Below are 18,057 nucleotides of genomic sequence, written 5' to 3' on the forward strand. Positions count from 1 at the left end.
CTTAGGTATATATAAATAAGATAGGAAGCATAGGCACAAGGGTGATATGCACTAACTACAGCAAATGTGGTGTGTTTAGCTGCACTACCATGAAGAAATATACTCCTTCAGAGTATTTTTGGTATGACAGACTCTGTTTAGTTTAGCCCTGCAGCTCAGCCCATTTCAGACTTACAAAACCAAGCCAATTAAAACACTAGAAGCTTATAGAATATTGATTGCTTTAGACCATGCAATTTAATGCAGCCTTGTTTCATGCAAACACAGAAATTTTGAGAGCACAAGAACCTTAAAAATCAGTAAGAAGGGTAATAATTTAACAGAAGCTCTGCAGAAAATACTTGCAGTTCCTGCCAAGAAAACAAGCTTTCCAGCAAGAGGACAAATGGAGAGGAGTCCCAATGAAACTACCTGACAATGAGGAGTAACGATCCTAGTTTTGGGGCAGTTTGATATGTCTTTCTGTAGTGTTGATATGTCCTCATACATATACTTTATGAACTAATATATTCTCCAAAAACATCTTATGAGGCAAGAAAAATCAGTTTCCATCTCCCAGAGGAAAAAAGTGAGGTCAGTAGGTGTGAACACAGATGGAGCTGGTTCTAGAGGTGGGATGAAAAAAATGGACTTCTGGGATTATGCTTCATACTTGCTACTTCTGTGGTATTTAATTTAGAGAATTTGGTGAAGGGAAGGGAGAAGAATCAGTTTTTCATTACACATTATGTATATAGGCATGCAATCCCTGACATAATGTGTCCCCAACCTGGTCTAAGACCTACCTCAGTGCGCAGAAATCCATGGTGGCGATTCTCTGCATGGAGGGCATGCTGCACACCATAGGAATAATGTCATGCTGCCAGATGCATGCTCCATTACATTCTTCTAGTCCTGAAGGAAAAACACTTTAAATTCAGTAATATATAATATTCCTGTTAATGTGAGACAGGAGACTGGCAACATGCCACTAACAGAGCCAAGCAATGGAAAAAACAGAGAACTAGTACAGTCTCACAATCTGAAGCAGACAGACCTATTGTAAGCTGTCTCCATCCTTGGGGCTGGATGGTCCAGGCTGATTTATGAGTACAATATTTACAACTAACACACATGAAATACATTATGAGTAGAAATAAATCTCCTAACATGCACAGAGAACAGCAAAGATAAAAGAATGCATATGGTAAACTAGGTGAATGTTTGTCATTAGAAGTGTGGTACTAAAGCCAGAGCATGTCTCTGGGGCAAAGGAGACTGTCTATTTGCACTTATGTTTATCAATACTTTGGAAGACATGAGCTGTTAGGCAAAGACTTTCAGAAGATGTCCCATCTTTTTTTTTTCCCTCTAGTGAATTCAAAGCTGATGAAAGACACTGTGTTGAAAGCCCTTGGGAGTAAAACACTGCTTGATGGGAAGATTAGTCTTATGCCTGTGCGAAGACCCAGTAAACAACAGGCCAGAGTTCAGTTCGCGGGTCTTGCATTATCTTAGGCAATATCTTTAATTTTTGTGCACCTGTGTTCCATCTCATAAACAGGTAGAAGTATGAAGTAAGATAAGAAAGGGCTACTTTAAGGCCAGAAGGTAATTAAGTATTCTGACTTATACATCTCACTACAGACAGTAGAAATCCCCTGAATTAGTTCCTAAATTAAATCATCACTGAACAGATAAATTCTTCAGAAAAACTATCATCCCTTACTAAACAATGTGACTAGCAAATGGGGATGTCAATTCTAGTTTCTCTGTAATTGCAAAAACCAAAACCCACTCCCAAAAGAACTGATGACAATTTCCTACTGATTACTCCTGTCTTTTGAACTTTGTACAGTAGACTACATCAAGCAGGCTTCTCTAAATCTCATTTGGTTTTCTAGGGAATAAGAGGCAGCTATCACTTAAATGCATCTATATTTGACATTTCTGCCTACAAAGCTGCATTGGTCATAGACTGTATCTCATCATGTCTGGCCAATTCAATTAGCCCAAAACAGCTTCTTGTAAGAACTGGATTCATGTCTTCCTTTGACACTAAGGTTTAACAGTGCCAATTCTTTCACAGCACTTTGTGATGTTGCCTCTTGCCCAGTGGGATCTGGATAGAAGCTGTTATGCAGGGTACAGAACAGCCACAGAGAACTGTGCTGCTGCTACCCTTCCTCACCATCTTCTGATAAAACATCTGATTCCAGTATGGTAGGGCATACTAATGAAAAATAGGCTAATAACGCAACCAGTCTGTGGTACAAAACAGAGTAACTACTTTAGCTAACTAAACATACTTCCCATCCTAACCCAGCATCACAACATGTTGTTTCAGCTACTACACATCTCTTTCAGAGTGTTTTCCACTGATTAACAGAGAGCAATCACATTTCTATGAGAGCAGCACAGATCTGAAGAACACAGATTTGAAGGAATGGCAAAGTGGATGTGGGGAACAGAAGAGCTCAGCTGGGGAAAATACTCCAAAATCAGCCCAATTTTAAAATCACTTACGAAAGGAACAGTAGCATGAAGTTATCATTCGAGAGCAGTACTGTTTGGATGTGGCAAGAAGGCATCAGCTTTTTTTTTCTTTTCCTTGAAGTAGTCTAAACGGATTTGATTTACAGATGCTGGGAGCTACAAAGTGACAGCAAAGGCAGGCAAACACCTACTTTAATATCTCTAACTAGGTGTTGCAGTTTGGTCATAACAAGATATATTCCAGGCAGAATAACCTTTTGGATTGAGAATGTCACAAGCCAGTTTCAGTTCAACGGGTATAAGACAAGGTAAATAAACCAAACTCAGCCTACGTCTGATACAATTAAATAAATGACATCCGGGAAAAAAGAAACTATAGCTCTACTGTATTTTACTGTCAAGTCTTCTAAGTCCCATTTTTTGTTTCTTTCATCAAGTTAAGCACTAATGACAGACAGAGAGAGAATGAATATGAAAAAGGAAAGAGTTTAGGACGGGTAGTAGGGACATACTGCCTATTTCCAAGACATTTTCGTAATGCAATAAAATTACACCAGGCTGCAACTCAAGTGCCCTCAGTGAAAAGTGAAAAGATTTAGACTTGCATCCACAGCTTTGGTTATACCTTCCGATTTACTAGATTTTCTTTCTAAAACACTAGCTAGTCCTTAAAAAACCTGCAAAACTAACTAAACCTACTATCTTTTGTTGAAGAAATAAGCAAACACTAATCTGTTGAATTACATTCTATTTTAAGTTGATTTTATATACCATTCTAGTTATGGATAATACCACAACACATTAATTAGTATTGGTAATTTTGCCACACTGTTTTGTGGTTTCATGCCCACAAACAAGACAGGTGATATTCTGTAATTACTACAGGTATTATTTATGGATTTTTTTTTTTGGTGGAGCCCTTTAGTATGCTTATTTCAAATGGAGGAACGATACACAGCGAACGGGAGTAACTCAAAATGCTATAGGCTGCAATACTGTGAGACACACTTCAAAAAAAAAAAGAAACCCAAACCAAACCCCCAAAAAACAAAACTCAACAAAAAAACACCAAGAAAGCAAGCAAGAAATATGAAAACCTCAAGCCATATTTGATCCTAAATTCAAAGCTGAAATTCTTTAAAGTATGAGGAGATTATACAACTCCCTCAGCAGAATTCTAGGCTGGGCCACAGAACCCACGGCTTCATGCCATCAAACCTAATCTTTGTTTGAGATCTGAAACATTCTCTCCAACAGTTTTCAGTCACATTGCAAAATTGTGAGGGGAAGATGAAAGGCAAATTCTCCCGGCTTCTCTTACACTAACCTCAGGGCCTAGAAACATCAGGACTCAATTTAACTACACACTGGGCCAGAAAAATGATGAGTGATACCAGGACTTGACTGGCACACATCTGATTCATGGTTTTCCAATACAACCATTGGATCACCTCAGATGCTTGAGCAGATTGTGCCCAAATTAGACAGCCAGCCAAAAAGCATCCTCTCACTGGCCAAAATGACAGCAAAGTTAGCAGCCTCCATCGGTCAAAATGCTTCCTCACTGGGGAAAAGCACACACGTTACCAAATAAACAGCAACTTCACAGCTTCAAACAGGCAACATCTTCAAGAAACTGAGGCCCTGGGGTCTTCTTCCTATAAGACAACTTATCTTTGCAGAGCTGCTACTAACAAAAAGGCCTCTGGACCTTCCTTCTTAGTCAACAGAACTCCTCTCCACTGCGTCTCTCTCCCAAAAAATTTACTGTCTCAGTCTGTACCACATAAAGGCTGGACACCAAGCTAAATCTGCTGGCTCCCAAACAGGCTTCTTAAGCCTCTAGCAAATCAAGAGTAGGGTATTTGTTTCTAAATCTCCAAAGGAGGATTAGGCAGGAAGATTATAATTCTAACCAGCTTCATACCTGCCACTCATCCTTAGTGAAGAGGAGATGCATTTTAATATCTGGAAATGACTAGTAGATGAACCTCTTAGTCCAGGGTAGGATATCATAGATTACAGTTGCTAGCTCCCTCGTTTCTTGGCTGCATAGGAAAAAAGTTTTCTTTCTGTGAAATAAAGAGTCGATATAATTGTTCATTTTAGTTCCAGTGTCACTGTTCCCTTCCTTTGTCATTCTTTTTTTCTCAGTACCATCTTTCAATGAGTCTGATCTGAGGAAGAACTAGAGCAGTTGGGCTATCTTCTGAAAACTTCTCCCTTCATCTCCCTCTATTTCCACTCCCCCCTTCCCCTCCTCCCAAGTTAGGTCAGTGAGAGTTTTTCATCTGTGCTATCCAACCTGCTTTAAGCAAAAACTCTTTGCATGTTACACAACGTTTACATGTATAGCCCAATTGTAATGACGTCAGAGCCTCCAAGTTTTTCATCTGTGCTATCCAACCTGCTTTAAGCAAAAACTCTTTGCATGTTACACAACGTTTACATGTATAGCCCAATTGTAATGACGTCAGAGCCTCCAAGTTTTTCATCTGTGCTATCCAACCTGCTTTAAGCAAAAACTCTTTGCATGTTACACAACGTTTACATGTATAGCCCAATTGTAATGACGTCAGAGCCTCCAAGTTTTTCATCTGTGCTATCCAACCTGCTTTAAGCAAAAACTCTTTGCATGTTACACAACGTTTACATGTATAGCCCAATTGTAATGACGTCAGAGCCTCCAAGTTTTTCATCTGTGCTATCCAACCTGCTTTAAGCAAAAACTCTTTGCATGTTACACAACGTTTACATGTATAGCCCAATTGTAATGACGTCAGAGCCTCCAAATACATTTTTAGCACAATTGAAGTACCATTCAGAGAATCATTCATATTTATCCTGTAGGAGTTTCAGCAGTGCTGCTGTTAGTTTTGAGGGGGAATTGTACAAGCCTCTTGTCAATTGGTTTAGGTTGCCTAAATGAAGCCAAATTGCCCTTTCCATCTCCAGCTGCTGCTGCTGACTACACGTACCACTTTCTCTACGTTTACTTTAATCCATCAGCCAAGAGCAAAACAATCTTCCTTTGGTGCACCTCCTACAAATAGGGTATGGGGAGGGGAAAAAACCAAAAACCCACCCCACATCACTAGCAGCATCTTTACATGTAATAGTAACAGTCTCTTGGTGCCATCATCAGCCATGGCATTTCATTCACACAGAACGCTTGTGGGCACATCACATATGCTTTTCCATTCAATGTATTTTTAAATGTTTCCCAGGCAACTGTTTCAATACAATATGCCTCCTTGGCAACCTGGTACCCACAAATGCCACGCTAGTCTCCCTAGTCCTCTTTTTAGGTCTTCTCATCTTGGCATATAAATGTCACAAGGCTTGATTTTCAATATACAGCCACACAGGTACTGATCTGTCCTTATGCTTGAAAAGGAAAGGCTGAATTGAAAAGATGAGATGTGCACTGGACGCTGCACATTAACAAATTCAGGTTCTCATAAGTTACCAGAGGAAGCAGGTTTCCAAGGTAGTGACTCTTCATTGAAAAGACTATGTCACCTACAACTAAAATTAGGGAGAACCTACAAAACTGTCTTCACTGAACTGACTTTCTCTGGAAGCAGCAACAAGCCTGCACTTCTCAATTTGAAACTGCATGTCATCCTTATTTTCCTGACTACGCTAAAGGAAGTCTTACACAGCTTTCATAATTTTGTGGCTTGAATTGTAATACATCGTGTTGATGAAAATAGTCAGACTTTCCCATTTCACTACAGACAGTGATTAGCACTGTACTGAGTGAGCCAACATGATTGAGTTGCTCTTTCCAGTGCTACATTTGCTGCCACCAGGCTTTAGAGGAGATACACCGTAAAGTCCATTTGCTGCAGCAGCTTTCACTGATGCTCCACTATACATACTTCAGTCTCCTGTGGCATCTTTGGGGACATTTTCCTTTACGGCATTTAACAGAATGGACACATTAATCCTTGAGTGAAGTCACAGACTATTTGACAAGGACAAAAACTTATCAACATATCCTCCTAAACCAAGCACCGATTAAATAATTAAAATGTAGCAATAATGATTCCATTTTCTAGCTAGGCACAATTTATTCTGAACATTTTTATCTGATACAGGAGCCAGCACCACATAACCAAAGATTTTTCAGAAGGATAAAACTATCTGCAAACATCAGTCAGCACATAAAAAAATAATAAAATTAATAAACACTGCATGTGCTTTAGCCTCAGAGTGGTACATTAAGAAAAATAATAGCTATGCATGCAATTACATCAGGCTATGAGAGAAACCTAGCAGAAACTATGGCATCTCTTTTTCATTGATTACTCCATAACAACAGCTGAAAATTACAATTTTTCCAGGCTATAAAATGCCTCGCACTCCAAATTCTACACCGGCAGCAAAAATCTCCTCCCTGTCTGTGAGCTGTTGTATCTGTAATAGAGACCCTGCATTACCAGGCTTCCTAATTCTTCCCAAATGCAGAAGCTCTCATTCAATGTTGCAGCTGTTGGGTAGGAAATCAGAAATAGCAGAAGGCGGATTAGTTGATAATGTACCAGTTCTTCCCCAGCAAATGCTGGCACCTGCGTTTTACACTCTCCTCTTTCCTTCAAGCCCAGGAAAAGATCACTTGGTTTGTTTGGCAGGCAATTTATAGACTTTAGTGATTGTGGAATTGCAAAAGGATTAGAATTTGTTATAATAGCCCCTTCTTCCTGAGAGCAAAAGTTAAAACTGAGGCCCACTTTACAGCAAGAATCAGGGACCATGTAAGTAAAGATTAAGTGTGTGCAGCTTGATGAGACTCTACAGGGAATAGATAACTACACATGCTGGCACTCCATTTACAAGGAAATCCCTAAAGATAATCTGCAGAAGCATTCTAGCTTCCAAAAGCTCAAATCCCTTGACCACTGGCTCAAATCCAGTCAAGGCTGATGATGATAAAGACTACTCTTTGCATTTCTATGAGAACTTTTTTCTAAGATCACAAAACATTCTAATTATTAATTATGCAAGATCCAAAGTCAAGCAGGAAGTAATAGGATTTCCGTGTCAGCGGAGGAAACAGTAGACATGATGTTGTGCAACACAGCAGAACCAAGAACAGGTCCTATTCTACACTTCACCTTCAAGCTATAAGTACACTATTAATTCTGGAAAGATGCAGATGAAAAATACTGAGTACACATAACAGACAAAGATTTCTGGAATCCTAGTTGCACATCTACAGGCAGTTACAGAAACAGACAGAGCAGGAATGAAAACATTACTGACGCCTGCCTCCATAAGTTTTAATGGGTATGCATTAAGCAGATAACAATGGGGGAAAAAAACTTACAGCATCAAGTTTTAAGTTAAATCTACATACTACAAAACCACCTGCAAGCTACAGTTGCTACAGAAGCAAGGTTTTTCCCTTTTGCTTTTTACAATCAGCTGTTGAAGTCATAATTTTCACTATTCTTATTATATTCTTTCATTTGTGGCCCTTACTGCACAATAACTATTTTTTATGCTTACCCATAATAAAGCTTTTGCAAATGCTATAATGCACAACTCACAGTCCTAACAGCACCACACAGCAACACCTTCAGCATGAAAAACAGACTACATTGCTGATTGCTGTTTCAGGAGATGTCTATCAAAATAAATCTGTTGGTACGATGCATGAATTAAGAGCAAAGGATTATCAAAGTAGTATCCAAGGGGTCATAAGACATATAAAACACTAACCCAAACATCCCAGGAACAAAAGAAGAAACGCTGTGGCATAAACAATAATTAACATAGATACAGCTAGAAATATGTACAGAGGGCTGCAGACATAAACTCAATCTGATAGCTTTCACTACCCCTCAGGTAATTTTAAAGCAAGATTTTTATATTGTTTGCTGCCGCCAAGTGGCGATAATCAGTCCTGTGTCTTATAATTCATTAAAGTTGACAAGTAAAAAACCCCAAATTTTTGGTTTGTCTTCTTCAATTAGCATCAGCAGTTGTGGAATCAAATTTTTACCCCTTCTTGGTTATCTCATTTTCAACCACTTACATGGCTGATCCCCTTTCAATCTACACTTTTGCTTTATTTATATACAGTCCCTCTTGCTATTCTTTGCTCTGTGTCTGCTGCCATCACCATCTTTCTTTCCACAGTGGGCCTAAAATCTTCAGATTCAAATTCACCCCTTGCCTCTGTTCAGCTTACCTTGTTCCACCTGGAACTTTTGGGAGAATGCCTTTCCTGCCAAAGAGGGAAAGGAGGAGGACTTATTGCCTGGAATCTCATTTCACCTCACTGGGAAGCAGCTTCTAAATGGCAACAAAAATGAAAGGCAGAACACTGCAACTGTCCCGGTATTTCTTGGGTACTGCGGTAGCTGTAAACAAATATTAATATGGGAAAATGTTAGTCTGCATTACAGTAATTGGCTTTTCCATTCTCTTTTCTTTCTTCCTGAACTTCATTCTCATTCTAGTCTGCTTATCACATAGCAGAAATGCTAGCACTCTAGTATGCTTACTGGTTTTTATTTTTCAGCAGGGCTATCTACTGTAGCAACTTACACAGCTCCCATTAGTAACCAAACACTTCACACTTCTGAGTTTCATCCTCACTCTTATGTGAAAAGGAAACCCATTAACACTCTTCTAATCACTTATTACAGAGAATGAAAGACATGACCTCACTATAGATGCAGACTCACAGAAATACAAAGTACCTGAGTTAACATAGGAAAGCTGTAAGCTGGTCTGAGCCTCTCAGATCTGTGGTTACACTCTAACTAAATCATCTTCAGCCTGTAACACATTTGGAGGCAGCTGGCTGGCTGTACCTGTCACTTCTCAGGTTCAATCTACCTATCTATTTCAAATGTGAATCTATGAACTCTGGTATCGGAAAGCCACTTTCCTATTTCAGATCCTTTCAAGACATGTAGAAACTCAGATCAGCTGTTACTTAATGCATTTTTGGTGGTCTGTATGCCCAACACAGTAATTCACAGGCATAACTTTGAATGCAGTGCTGCATCATCAGTACTCATACCTCCCTTTTTAGCCTCAAGAATGCAAGGATGAAACAGTCCACAGGACATTTAGCACTGTGTAAAGGTAGTTACAGAAAAGAAGCATGAACTTGGATTCATCTTGTACCAATAATATACCACTAGTTTTATGAAAAAGAGCGCTCTGTACCCACTCTCCTTCATAAGCACCTGTTGTCAGGCAGAATTTATTTCCTTCTACAATTATTCTCATATCAATTGTGAAGAATTTAATCAGCTATTACTTTCTGATCCTTTTATCTGCAGTTGGAGAATTATGAAGAGTCTGTCATCACTTCTCTGTTACATCTGCATTCGGAAAGGCCACAGCCTGGTTAGCGCCTCCATCCATGTCAAAAACTACCCGTGCTGGTGCCACTCTTAAGTGCTTTATTTCAAGTCACCCGGTGATGTTCCTGCCAAAAAAGACAAACTGAATCACTTCAACAGACTCTTTCCTGAAAGAAATTAGATGAGGGGCACGATCTCAATCTACTGCAGGGATAAAGGACCTTTGGCCGGCACCGCGGCCATGGCAGAGCTGGGCCCACCGCCATCATATGCAGCCCCCGCGCCCGGACAACGCCGCCTGCACCGGCCGGCCCAGCCCCGGCACCGGGCCCCGCAAGCCGCCGTGGCCCTACGCGAACAGGCCACACTGCATTGCCACGACGGCCGCTCCACGTCCAACCCCGTGTACACTCAAACGCTACACATAAATAAAGCTGACGGAGTAAAGGTAACGCGGAAAGGATGGCTTTCGAGGCTGCCAAGCACCTCGCAGCTGAGGTACTACAGGCCCCATCGAGCTCTGCGCGGCGCTGCGCAGGGGCTAGAGACGGGCGGGCTTCCCCTCAGGAAAAAGGCGGGCTTCCCTTCAGGAAAAAGGCGGGCCGGGGCTGGCGGGTGGCCGCTGCCGTGCAGTCGGGGCGACTCCGAGGGCGGGACAGGAGGTGGGGGCGCCGCGGCCGAGCGGGAGGAGGAGGAGGAAGAGGAAGATCCCGCGGCCGGGCCGCTCTCCGCGGCCGCCAGCGCCGTCCGCCGGCGAGGCGAGGGGGGGGGGGAGCGGTGAGACAGCGGCTGCAGGAGGCGGCCGCGCGGGCCCTGCGCCTCAGCCATGTCCGAGGAAGCAGCCGCCAAGCTGCGCCTCAGGCCCCGGAAGGCGCCGGCAGCTGGCAGCCGGGAGCCCAGCCCCGGCCGGGAGCCCCCGCGGCGGCGCCAGTGAGTCCGGGAGGAGGGAACGTCGCTCCCGGAGGGGCCGGGGCCCGGGCGGGGAAGGGCCGCAGCTGCCGCCGCCGGTGCCGGGCGCCTGGGGCAGGGGCCGCCCGACCCTCCGCGACGGCGGGGGCGGCTCGGGGCCCTCGGGCCCACCTGCGGCGCTGGTGTGTTAATGCAATTTCATAAACCAGCGCCTGCAAAAATCCCAGAAGCCGGTTGCAAAATCCCGTGCACCGGCCCTGCGCCTTCTGCCTGCTCTGTGGTGCAGAACAGAGGCCCATGAGAAATACTAACGTATGAAAATTAAGTTTTCCTTCTTTACAGTAGGGCTCGCAGGACATCAGAGAGAATTCCCGTTTTTTTGCAGCCCTCGGGTAGGGGAGGATTGAAGAAAGGTGGGGTGAAGTGGCTGTGAGCAGTTCGGTTCTTGCCTCGGCCTGTTGGGATGAGCAAGCAGGCCGTCATGCCCCTTCCAACAACAGACTCGGGACAGCAGATTGCTCCCTTTCTGAGGGCTTGTAAGGCTTTGCTCTAGTTTCTTCTCAGTGCAGCATCATTCCTGGACAGTGACCCAAGAAAAAGCATTAGTAAGAAGCGGGAACGCTGAACTAGTATTCTGACATTAACAAGCCATCCTTCTCTTGAAACTGTCTTTATACAGCATTACTAGTATAAAAACCTTTTAATGGTTACTTTGTAGTTAAACCTTCCTGATGCCATCCTAAGCATGTAGATCAAGTTGTTTTGAAAGGTAATCAGGAATTTCAGACGGCAGGATGGGAATGGTCGAGCATATGTGGGGTCAATGCGACTGTCATCCTCGATGCAAACATTTCAGTGGTTTCTGTGCTCAGCAGGCGCCAACTTCAGTGTCCGAGAGGGAAAAAAACCCTTTCACTTGGAAGTGAAGACAGTAATAAATACCTGCATCTCATCTGTTACAAGTAGAAAGCAAGGCTTTAAGACTTTTTTTAAAAAAAACTTCAGTAATTTTTTTTGACAGCTGTACAAGTTATGTAAGTCATGGTAAACTGTAAAAATTAGTTTATAGGTTAAATAATGCCTCTGTTGCAGAAGAATCTTGCTGTAGGCTAGACGGGTGTTCCTTTGGTAAAAAACCAATATTATAAACAGCTAAATCTTTTTTTTTTGCCTCCACAGGCAGCCATCTTGCTTCTCTTTTAAAAACTCCAAAATCTGCATTTGCATACTTGCACCTACTGACACATGCTTTTTATGTGCCTCTTTGTGGTTTGAAATGGCAAAGTTATCAAATATTACTTTTGGTTTAGCACATAATAGTGCTACTTGATCAAAAGAAAATGGGTAAGAATGGAGTTTTATGTTGTACAAATGGGAAAGTTACACACTTTTCAATCACATCCCTACCTTCTGCTTAGCCATTAACAAAAAGAAAGCAGTCACCACACATAGCCATTGAACTGGGCTGAAAGAGGCTGATGCACTGTCAGCTACTGGAAGTTAATTTAAAAATTTCTACTTTTTTGAAACATCAGCATTACAGGAGGGATAAATCAAGTTGATTAAAAGGCAAACTAAAAGCAATGCAGAATACTTTCTTCTCTTTCTCCCACTCTCAAACTATGGGACTGTCTGTCTTTACAGGACATTGGCTGACAGATGTTCATGGTTTGAAGAAGACGACTTAAATGAGTGTGAGAAAACATGGATTTTGTTACTGAAAAACATCAGTCAAGATTTACAATGCACGGACTGGCAAACAGTGCCCAGTTTTCCAGAGTTCTCTGCACAGGTAGTGTGGTGTATCCTTTTTGTCTGCACTTTGTGTACTGCTTACAACAGTGATGCTCTGAACGATGATGTTAACAGGAGAAACAATCTGAAAATAGCTTTTAAATACATGTTGGCTTTCAGCTCCCTAGTCTCTACATACAGTGGTGTGACAGCATTGCGTGGCAGGTAGTGTAAGGACAACTATAGGGGCCTTTTTTGCGCTATGGCAAATTCTTTACAACATTTTGCTGAAGGTAACCTGTGTAAGTATACTGACTGGTCATAAGCACTAGCATCTCCCTAATGGAATTACACTGGAAAAGGCAAACTGTAACAGAGGTGAATTACACAGAAACAATTATTACATTGCACCAATAGTGTTAGGCAATATTTTAACAAGGAAAACACCATCCTTCTAAAGTAGAATTATTTTTCTGAACAGCACCAGGTTGTTGTTTTCATCCATACTCTCTATGGAACACATTAAGAGAGTACCCTCTTGTATCAATTTAGAAATGTTAAAGGAAGACACATAATGCATAAACTCTTGATTGCTTTACAAGTGCTGGAGATAGAAGTAAATAAAATGTTCTTTTATTCAGTGTAGTTTAGTTTTCTCAGTATGTATAGTATGTTCAGCCTTGGGTTTATGTATCAATTGAACTGCATTTGTTTGAAGACTGTGTATGAGTGTATGTGTCTGTGTGTCACAGAGTTCCAAGGAAGAGAGTCTACAAGAACAAGAAGTCTTTACAATTGGAATGAGAGACTTTCAGTGGGTATCATTCCCATCTTTTTGCAAAGAAGAACATCTAAACCCAAAGGATCTTAGCTCCCATCAGCTAACACAGAGCCAGATCGACCATTCACAGAAAGGATGGGACCAAGCAGATAAACTGAGAAGTTTACCTTCTACAGCTGAGAAAACATCCTCTGTAACTATTACAGATCAAGCCAAAAATATGGTTGGGGAAGACACAGAAGATATTTCAAAACTGGATTCAAGTCCCAAGTCATATCAACTCACACAGCACAGAAGTTCTGCACACCACTTGGCATTGTCACAAAGCTCTGCAAAAGCTTTTAGCTTTAAAAAGCCCTGCACAGGGACTGTACAGAGCAGCAGGGAAAACAGAAAAGAAAATGACAGGAAAGAGCTTCAAACAGAAACACAGCAAGGGAATGTGTCATTTGGTGAGGCCAGATATGTGCCTGCAGAGAAGCAGCCTCCTCTTGTGAGTGGACCTGGAACTGAAAGCTGCGAGGAGAAGACAGAAAATCAGAGTGAAGGATCCTCAACTCTTGACAGTTGTCCAATGTGTCTGGTTAATTTTAGTGGAACGTAAGTATTTTTTTTTTTTTTAATAACTTCACAGTATACAAAACTCCAAATGGTTCTGGATACATTCTGTATATACAAAATAATGAAAATAGACAAAACTTCTAAGAAGCAAAGTACTTTTTAACTGTCAGAATTGCCTACTTCTAATTAGTTTACAAGTTCATGATTAGTAGATTATACTGCTTCAGAAAGCAAGCTAATTTTGACCTCTCTCCTAAACCTTGCTAGTATATGCAGAATTAGCATTTTTAAATACTTGAGTATGAAAAGATGTTTTGGTGAAATTTGTATCATAATCCACAAACCATTCCAGCATGGCATTCTTAATAGTTAAAAAACTTAACTTTAGAGTTAGATGGGTTAATTTCACACCTGTCACTATCTTTTCAAGATCTAGACATCATTGTTACAGCTGTACTGGTACCTGTTCACCTGAATGCCTTTGGCTGAGCAGCTGTGCTTTTAAATTTGGATTTAGCTTTCAAGGTCTGGACAAGACGGAAGTGAATTTTTCTTATGCAAGCTCCAGTAGTAGAGCTAAATGAGACTTCAGCCCTCCGTTGCTGTTGAGCTACCTTTACACATAGATGTATCTCAATATAAAATAATCCTCCCTCCCAGCAACTGGATGTCTACTCTACAATAAGAATTACATCCTCTCTTGAAATTAACACCACTTAGTAGTATTTAGGCTGCCATAGTTGTTGAAAACGTGCTTTTCAACAGGTTCTCCAACACCACAAGATGTATTGGCTGCAACTTTTTCTTCCTTTTGGAGGCTGAACAAGGAGACAGAAGGATGGCTTCATTAATGTTTATAAGATTGTGGTCATTATATTGAGGTTTAGACAGAAAGGTTAAACATACACCAGTTCCGTGCTACTGGTAACTCTGCTGATGAGGATTAGTTTCAACTTTTTTAGGATCTGCCTTACAAAAAGTTGTTGTAATATGGGCAGCAGGGAGGGTGACAATCACAATTGCAAAAATAGCCTGCCAAAAAAGGAAAAGGAAAGCAGACATGGGCAAGCATCCTTTCTCTATCAGAAATGGCATCTCCTGTATCATCAGGTTGGAGTGGGATGTGGAGTAAGGCAATAGTTTTCCACCCTGTATCAATAGCATGATATTACCAAGGATAGTGTTACTTGTCTAGAGAATACAGAACGTGAGCATTGGCTTCTAGTAAATGACAAACTAGCTAGCAGGAGGTGATAGCAGCTACACAAGGGTGGCTGATAGCAATGCTAAGCATAGGAACGACTATGCTGAGCATAGGAACACTTCTGCGATTGCTGAGGAAATGAGGGAGCAAAGGTGAATTGTGTAAATAAAAGGATTTGACTTTCTCACTGAAAAAATTCTCTGTATTTGCAGACTGTCACAACTGGATATTGATGGCCATCTTGCTCGGTGCTTGTCTGAAAGCGCAGATGATGTAACGTGGTAAATCCAGAATGACAAGCAAAGGAACAAGGCCAAGGATGAACCTTTCTCAAAGGAAAAGGAAAAATGTGTCGAGGCAGCACATCCTTGGCTCAGACTTGCTTTAGCATCACAAACCAGTAACTCAATAGAAGGTCAAGCACCACCTTGCCTCTTTGGTGTCTTTTTATTTTAAATCCTCTCACATGCATATAAACTAGTTCTAGTTCTGAAAATGGTGCTATAGGATGTCCCAGAGAACCCCTGGGAAATCAGTCTTGATACTCCCCGAATCTGGGTACTTCTGGAAAAGCGTCCTGTTGCAGTCCCCGAAGAACCTGTTTTGGCTGATACACCACAGTTGTTCTGAGTCTCTTAACTGTGGACGAAAGCAGCTGAACAAGAGAACTATTATTTTAATCCCAAAGTTTACTAACTTCCTTCTTTCTGAATAGGTAACCTGTGAAAATAAGCTTAATTAAAAAGTCATTGAAGCTTAGCATTTTTCATTATTTTAATATCTAAGTAAGAACTTATGATTGTACAGTTGATTCTGCAAGTATATCTATGTTAAAAGAAAACATAAGCCCACACCAGATAAAGGGTATGGTTGTGGGGTTTTTTCTCTTTCTGAAGGAACACAGCTAAATTCATAACCTTACTTTGTAGCTTTTGCAGTCAGTATCCACTTGATAAACATGACCAGCCTAAACTGGTCAGGCTCCACAGAGAACACTTCTACCCGTGTCACAGTACTGAAATGCAAAGAAAGATTTAATATACCCAGTCAGCCAAACCAGCTGCTTTTTGTATCAGTTCCACTCCCCCCGCCCCCACAGTGATGGAGAATAAAGACAACCTGAGAGTCTGTTTCAGCTAGAAGGTATTCAGAAGACTCAGCTAGTGTTTTGCTAACTTAACAGTAGCAGGTAAATGTTTTGTAAGCTTGAGAAAAACAGCCTTTCCCATGAATGACAATAAATGAAGTTTAGCGATAGTTGAGTAACAAACAGAAGGGATGAAATAAACTGGAGTAGGTTGTTCATTTCTCCCCAGCACAGTTAATTGTTTACAGAACAGGGTCTCTTATTCAGGCAGCACACACTCTCCAGTCACAGCCTCAAGTTCAAACTGGTTTCCTGCCGAAGGGCTGTGTGCTGGAGTAGCACAATTCTGCCCAGTTTGGCTGTTTTGATCACCAGTGCCTTCACATCCAGCAGAGAAGAGCACAGCTCATGTTAAACTTCAGTACCTGAACCGTTTTCTATCCCAACAAATCTGGACCTCCCTACACTTCAGGTGCGACCCAAGGATACAGAATAAACACAGAATACAGTATCAAAATACAGGAAGAATCCTATATATTTTAATTTACAATGGGGTCTCTTGAAAAAGTGCAAGTTGGACATAGCCCAGTTTACTGATAAATAATAACAGTCTATTAACTTTTTCATTAAAGTCTTTAATAGATGTGCAAGAATATAAATGATCTTAGCTGTTATGGATTAGTATACCATCTTCTGCACAATTAAAACTGGTCAGCAAAGATCCCAACTAATTAATTATACAAAACTACAAGAACATATTTACTGTTTTACAATCATTAAATTAGCTAGAATTTTCATTTACTATTTCAAATAAGACAACTATATATCATTACCAGATCCATTTGTAATATATTAGGATTTTTTTTCCAAACCACACATTTAATTACATCCTTCATTTTCTTTTATTTATAAAACAAGTACTTTATATAAAAAATTTCCCCTTCATCATGAACAGAACATTATTCAAACACTTGCACATGAGCAACCAAACTTGTATCCAGCAAACTATTTGGCAACACAGCAACATTGTAAATGCCTGTAAATTTTTAAATAAAATCAAGTAGTCTTTACAATGTTTGTTTAGCAAATGTGTCTTTCTGTTCTTCCTTCCCTCCCTCTGAAAATGTTCTGAAACCTAGAAAAATGGTTAAAAAAAACCAACCCCAACCCACGTTTCTAATATTTCCAAGTTCTTTGCCCTGGCATGTCAAAGGACAGCTTAATCTGTCGTATTTCCATTCATGAGCTGCCTGCAGTCACTCTGATAACTATTGATTAGTTTTATTACCAGGGGAGCTGAAAACACGGAAAGAAAAGTTATTCAGGGTAAATAAAGCAATTGCCAGTGAAAAGGCAGAAAAGGAGTAATTAAAAAAAGGTCAGATGACATTTAAAAGGTAAATGTTTTCTTTAGTAGATAATAAAATATCAGAAGTCCAGGCATTTGAGGCAAGTACTTCTTACTGGTTAAATTATTTAGTGCTGATTAGAACACATTTTGCTTAATATGAAATGCTACAGTCCAACAGAGAGAAACCCACAACTGAAATCTGAATGGGATTAATATAACTAAGTAACCACAGGTCTGCATAATTGTGGCTAATGAGGGGATACAAAATGTAGATCGTTAATCAATGATTAATTGAAAATTTTTAAACAATGTTTTGGCAGTCTCGTCCTAGCACCTCATGACCTGGATATGAATCCGAAAGATGTCATGTTCAGCACCTAACGCAATGCTGTACCCTGAGAAAACCATATGTTAATGTAAAGAAAGTTAAAGTGTTGCAATTTATCCTGCATTTTACACCAAATTAGGTGAGATGTCATGGCACAGGGTTTCTCATTTTTTTTCCTTCCCCAAAATTTTTTTCTCCCCCTATCTCTACAACCCACACAATATAGTCAATCCAAAACCTAGCAAAAAGGAACACTGCCTTGGCTGTTGTTCCTTACGGAGGCAGGTAAATCTTCACAG

At 40.8% G+C, this 18,057-nt stretch overlaps 1 protein-coding gene across 1 annotated transcript; it reads left to right on the plus strand.

The window, feature by feature from the left end:
- Positions 1-10,465: 10,465 nt before the first annotated feature.
- Positions 10,466-17,154, plus strand: FAAP20 (FA core complex associated protein 20). Its single transcript, XM_037381596.1, has 4 exons — positions 10,466-10,733; positions 12,357-12,504; positions 13,199-13,827; positions 15,205-17,154. Exons 1-4 carry the CDS (start codon positions 10,630-10,632, stop codon positions 15,275-15,277), a joined length of 954 nt encoding a protein of 317 aa, XP_037237493.1. The 5' UTR covers positions 10,466-10,629; the 3' UTR covers positions 15,278-17,154.
- The last annotated feature ends 903 nt before the right edge of the window (positions 17,155-18,057 follow it).

Source organism: Falco rusticolus, chromosome 3, assembly GCF_015220075.1.
Source record: "Falco rusticolus isolate bFalRus1 chromosome 3, bFalRus1.pri, whole genome shotgun sequence".
Taxonomy (NCBI): domain Eukaryota; kingdom Metazoa; phylum Chordata; class Aves; order Falconiformes; family Falconidae; genus Falco; species Falco rusticolus.

Coding starts and splice junctions, on each gene's coding strand:
- FAAP20 (XM_037381596.1), top strand. CDS start 10,630: ATGTCCGAGGAAGCAGCCGCCAAGCTGCGCCTCAGGCCCCGGAAGGCG. Junction 10,734..12,356: donor GAGCCCCCGCGGCGGCGCCA/GTGAGTCCGGGA, acceptor CTGTCTTTACAG/GACATTGGCTGACAGATGTT. Junction 12,505..13,198: donor TTCCAGAGTTCTCTGCACAG/GTAGTGTGGTGT, acceptor TGTGTGTCACAG/AGTTCCAAGGAAGAGAGTCT.